General features: G+C 30.4%; 1 protein-coding gene across 1 annotated transcript; it reads right to left on the bottom strand.

Annotated features, from left to right (window-relative positions):
* Positions 1 to 1002: 1002 nt before the first annotated feature.
* On the bottom strand, positions 1003 to 2160 carry LOC129317256 (uncharacterized). Its single transcript, XM_054961621.1, has one exon. The coding sequence runs from the start codon at positions 2158 to 2160 to the stop codon at positions 1003 to 1005; it is 1158 nt and encodes a 385-aa protein (XP_054817596.1).
* Positions 2161 to 6034: the final 3874 nt, after the last annotated feature.

Raw genomic sequence — 6034 nt, 5'->3', positions numbered from 1 at the left:
CTACGCCTGGAAACTTAATTACCAGAAAAGAAACAGAAGATTGGCACTCCAAGTTCTTTCAAAAGTCTCATGTTTGGATCTACATTTCTAGAATCCAGTTTGAGAAAATCCCAGGCTGGGCATCTAAAAGCTTTAATGATTTTCTCATTGTCATCAAGTACACTCTTAAGGGACTCATACCAGGGAATTATACATTGCTTTAGGCTCAAAAAAATAGAACACAAAAGAAGAGAGAGAAAGGGGGGGAGGAGACCGAGCAATTTCCGTTCTGAGCCTCCAAAGATCCTTGACAAGGAGGAATGAGGCATTGAAGGTCATTTTTATGATTAGATTATTTTTCTATTTTAAATCAGTAATATAGATATAATTAAAGAATGCAATAACTAAAGCACAAAGTATAAAGAATAATAATAGATGTAGATTGGGTTTTTAATATTTAAATATTTATACGGAAGGGAGGGAATATGATTCTAGTGCTGTCCTTGAACTACTCGTGGGAAGATTCATCACGTCCTTATAAGGTTTTGTTTTTTGTGTTGGGGGGGGGGGGAACGAAGCAGTGCGTATTGAAATCCAAAAATTAGGAGAGCAATTGCTATACTGAAAGCAGAAGCTGGGGTCTTCATGTATGCATCTTAATATTTGGAAACTAAAGACTAGCGCATAGCAACAGCAAATTTAAATGAGCACTCCTTATAGCTTGCTAAACTAATCCAATAAGCACGCAAATGCATGACATGATCACCATAAGAGGCCAGGTAAACTGATTAAAGAGCAGGAAACTAGGTAATGAGCACCCGTTTGGTTTCATCCTACACCAATACAAGTTCCTAGTATCAACAAAAGACATAAGGATGCAAGAAAATTGAATGATAAACTCCAGATATATAGATATCATACAAATTAGAGTAAGATTTGAAATAAAACAAATGAAAAATTATAATAAAGTTGAGAGTCGAAGCTAACTATCATATCCTCCAAGAAACTCCCAAGGACTGAACTTCAAGAACGACTTCCATAAATCTCCAATAGCTTAGGAACACTTTCCTGAAACGGGATCACAAATTTTTCCAGAAATTTTGTTTCACTTAATGTTATCAAGGAACACAAGGACATGTCACTTTTTATCAAACCATTATTTTTCAAAATTTTAAAAACTGAGCATCTAGGAATAATCCTTTGCTCCAAGCTGTAGCCAAGAAATACAGGGCAATTAACAATATCTACCAATGACAAACCCATGTCATCCACAAGAAACTTCATTGTGCTTGTGATTTTATCCTCCGACAGCATCATACAATTTGGAAACTTCCTGAATGCTGAAAGAGTGACATCCCTGGACCAGCCACACCTCTCATAGATATCCAGCTTCGACTCCCAAGTCAATTTGTTTGTCGTTGCTAACACAGAAACTGCCTGGATGAACGCAGACTTGGAAGGATCGATGCCTATTTCCTTTGCAAACTTTACATGTTCAATAAACTTGGTCGGCTTTGTAAGTGCTGCCCCTACAGAATGAGCAACTATTCGAGAGACAGAAGATTGAGGCACTCCATGTTGTCTCAAGACCTTCAAGTTTGAAACTAAAATCGTTGAATCCTTATGGTACCTACCCCAGCGTTTAAATGCTCTACGTGCTTTATCGTCATCAACTATGCTCTTAAGGGCCTCATAACGGGGAATGATAGTTTTCTTCAAGCTCATAGTTAAGATTCTAGGGTTATGTATGAAGAGTTCTGGCAGTTCGGATCTTGAAAACCCTATAGACTGTAAATACCTTAGCTTGGGCGAAAGGGTCTTCTCAGGCTTTGCAAAAAGGACTCGTGGAATCTTTTCCACAAGTTTAGATATCTGGGAATCTGAGAATCCGTAACTCCTAAAAAGATTTTGTACTGAGTCAGGTTTATCCTGCCCTGCTAGCTTAACCCGTTTGGATACTTTCATCGCGAATTGGGAGGACATGCCCAATGAGTCTGTGAGATAAGAAACAGTATATGATTCCTCTTCTCTTGATTTTCCTTTTCGTTGATTTGATTCAGACACTTTCGACACTGAAGAAAAGGATTTGAAAATGTGGGAAGCATTGTGATAGAGGAAAACAAGTTGGGTCGTCCTCTCGCAGGAGAGCGAAGAAAATCTTGCAATGAGATAAGTAAGCATCAATGAACGAAAGAATGAATGTAGAGTGATGAAAAACTCACACGACAACGAACCCCAAAATCCTTCCTTCTCAAGGGCAGGTTCCGTTCAACTCTCAGTGGAAGGCTTCCTCAAATGACGGCGTTATAGCTCGATAGTTAAGCCCAAAACTTCATTTTTGAAATTAAAGTTTTTCATTTTCTTTTATTTTTTTAACTAAAATTTTGGTTTTGGCCCTTCACTTTTAATGTTAGATATAATGATTTTAATCTGTTTGTCGTACATTGTTTAATTTCAACATTTACAAATTCTAAAGGTAGTACATTTAGTTAGCTAATTTGCAAATTATTTTAAGGGTAAGAAATAAATTAGCCTTTAAATTAGGAAAAATATAACTTTTGGTCCCTACACTTTATTTGTATTTTATTATAGGTCTCTGTACCCTTTTTCAGTATCATAAACCCCCTACATTTTTATTTTTTAATATTCTAGATTCTTCCAAGATCAAAAAATGAAAAGTGTAGGGATTTAGAACACATAAAAAAAGTACAAAGACTTATAGCAAAATACAGAAATCAAAAGTTATATATTTTTTTAAATTATGATTCTGAGAGCACCCATGCGTAAATATATTTTTAGTTCAATGTTTTTTTTTAACTTTTTAAAATGATACAATCCGACTCTTATTGATAATAAAAGTTAAATTTAACTTTTAATTAATCACAAAAATGTTAGAAAAGGACATCAAAAGTTATTAAAAAAAGACCCAAAAAAATTTTTCTATTTTTTTTCAATTTTTTATAAGCATTTGATGTTTTTTATTTTGTTTTTTTTTAACTTTAACAAATAACAGGGTCTAAAAAGACTTGCCATTGATCCTAAAAAGCTTTCCTTTTGTTACCATTTTAAGTTTGAAATTTATTTTTACCCTTTAATTTAAGAGTTTAGTACTAGATGTTTTTGAACTTAAAAGGGCTAGTTTAATAAATTTAGCTTGTTTTCTCAACTCTATTCATCTTTACCCTCTAATTTAACAATTTAGTACTAGATGTTTTTGAGCTTAAAAGGGTCAGTTTAATAAGTTTATCTTGTTTTCTCAACTCTATTTATTTTCACCTTTTAATTTAACAATTTAGTACTAAATATTTTTAAGTTTACAAGGGCTAGTTTAATGAGTTTGGCATGTTTTTTCAGCTCTATCCTTATTAAACTAAACAATCCTAAAATATAATTTCAGTTTAGGAGGGGTTTAAATCTAGCAAGAATATATCCTTGACCAAAACAACCAACAAACAAAAAGACACCAAGATTTCAATATAACATAATAATTATATGTATATCAACAATATTCTACCATTTGTTAGAAGCTTGTACAATCCTCAATTCGCAAAAGAAACAAACCAAACAATCACAGAAACAAACCAAACAATCACAGCACAGTAATTAGTATTTACCTTTTCAAGGTCAACAGCAAAAGCACCAAAGATTAAAAATGTAGAAACGGATCTTATAAATTTCTCCCACGGTGCTACTATTATGCTTTCAAACTAAACAATAAAACCTGTGTTGCTTCCCCCACCCCTAGAGCCAGAAAAATGGATTGAGTTCACGAATTATCCCATTTAACCCGCACAATTTAACAGGTTGAATTAAAGAAATTGATCTATTTTTAAAAACAGGCCGGGTTAGCCCAACCTGCAAAACCGCGAGCTAAAACGGGCTAGCTCGCGGGCTACCATATTTTTTTAAAAATAATCTTTTATTTTTTAATTACATTATATTTTTTTATAAATCTATAATAATAATAATATTTCTTAAATATATAATTTATGACTTTCAAATATGTTCTTTACATTTGAAATATAGTGTAAATCTTTTTTACAATTTGTAAATAAAATTTTTGTTATAGTTTATGAAGATGATTTATTAGTTTTTATAGAAATGTTTTGAATATATATTATTTATTAATCTCATAAGATCTATTAATTAAAATTATAAATATGAATTTACTAAGAAAAATAATATGGGTTTATATTTAAATTTTTTTTCTTAGTGACAAAAATAGCACACCTAAGTGAGAAGATGATTAATAGTAAAAATCTAACAAAATAAATTTGCTTGGTTGAATTCTATATTTATTTTATTTATTTGCAATTTTTTTAATTGCTAATTTACTTTAAAATATAACATAAATATATATATTTATATTGTATAAATTTTAAATTATTAAAAAAATTTGATAATTTTTTACGGGCCAGCCCATGGGTTAAGTAGCCCGCTAAAAAATGAGTTGGGTTGAATTTTTTAACCCATTTTTATCTAGCGGGCTAGCTCAACCCAACCCGCAAAACTTCTAGCCCATGCGGGCTAGCTCGCGAGCTGACCTGCAACCCGTTTGCCTAGTACTACCCACCCCCCTTCCAAGAAAGAAAGAAGAAAATTAAGAAAAAAACTCTATGATAATAATACTAAACTTGCAAAAAAGACAAATATTTTAGTCCTCTCCTATAATTTTTTGAGTCTTTATCTATAATTTGTGAATCACTTATTGTAATCTTCTATTTTTTTTATATCTTTTTTTATTGTTAAAATTTACTTTTATTAATGATAAGAGTTAAATTGAATAAAAATTTATAATAAATGATATATGAAGCCTTGAAATATTTAGTCAGCAACCTGTGAGAAAGAAGATAATGGAAAGAGAGAACGGAAAGGGAGGCCGTTTGCGTTTTTGGAACACCTATGCTTTATGGCTGATTCTGCCACCTCCCTTCTCTCTCTCTCTCTCTCTTTCGAAGAAAATCAAATCGTGCCAAAATTAACAAAAGCAGATCCTAATATTTATAATTCATGAATTTTTTAGCTTTTCACAATTAAATATTTTGATTTTTTTATTAGATAATATTATATAGTTAAAATTGAATTTTTTATTATATATATATCTTTTGAATATTTTAAATTTTATCATTTAATTCTAACTTTTTAAATATCAAGATTTTTTACTTATTAATTGTAATTTTAAGTTTAATATTTTTTTACTTATTAATTAGTAACAAAAATATATATAAGAAAATTTATATTTATTTTTATCATTAAACATTTCAACTTACTTCCAATTGAAATCATCCAAACAAGTTTTAATTTATCTAATTAACTTCTAAAAAAAACACCTAAACATAAATCATGTTACATTTATTGATATTTTCTTTAATCTCAATTATAAATTTTTTAAGCCAAACAGACACTAAAACATTAACAACAACTGCATCAACAATAATTTCATTAATAACAAAATAAATTTGAAGATAACAATTTTTTATTACTTTTGATTAAAGGATCAATTTACGTTAAAAAGATTAAAAAAAATTACAGTCTAAAGCTCCCAGAAATAAACCAAGAGGGCAAAGCAATGAAAAGGGGAAGTGTTAGACTGTTAGTAATAGTAAAAGAGACATAAGAATTGTATCTTAAAAAGAGACATGAGCAAACGGAGATAAAAAATTGAGTGTTTAAATATCAAAGGATCCTAAATATCTAAACTATCATTACACACCTGAGACATATATGAAAATAAAATTTTAAAAGAAAAGACCTAATTATTCCTGTAGTATTTTAGAAACCTTGTTCGAATATAAACAACAAAGTATTTGGTTGTTTGGTTATAGACACTATAGGGATAATAAGGTATTTTCTTCCAAAATCCTTTTTCATATAGTTCCAAGAGAGTACAGTGATATTTCAAATTTCTAGAATCATTCTTTGTTATAAAAATGTTATGGGGTCCTTAAATGATATTTTTCCTTTGAGGGAAAAAAAAAATCTTTTATAAACATTGAACACGTAGACAACGACCTTCTGTGTGCTCCCAAGATTCACATTCCTTGATCTAGTTCAA

The sequence above is a fragment of the Prosopis cineraria genome, unplaced genomic scaffold (assembly GCF_029017545.1).
Source record: "Prosopis cineraria cultivar Desert tree isolate PC_DT_omini unplaced genomic scaffold, ASM2901754v1 PC8, whole genome shotgun sequence".
Classification (NCBI taxonomy): Eukaryota; Viridiplantae; Streptophyta; class Magnoliopsida; order Fabales; family Fabaceae; genus Prosopis; species Prosopis cineraria.
The sequence above is the reverse complement of the archived record's forward strand: the minus strand, read 5'-3'. Positions and strand labels throughout refer to the sequence as shown.

Bases quoted from the DNA above. Each gene is read 5' to 3' on its own strand.
- LOC129317256 (XM_054961621.1), bottom strand. From the start codon at position 2,160: ATGCTTACTTATCTCATTGCAAGATTTTCTTCGCTCTCCTGCGAGAGG.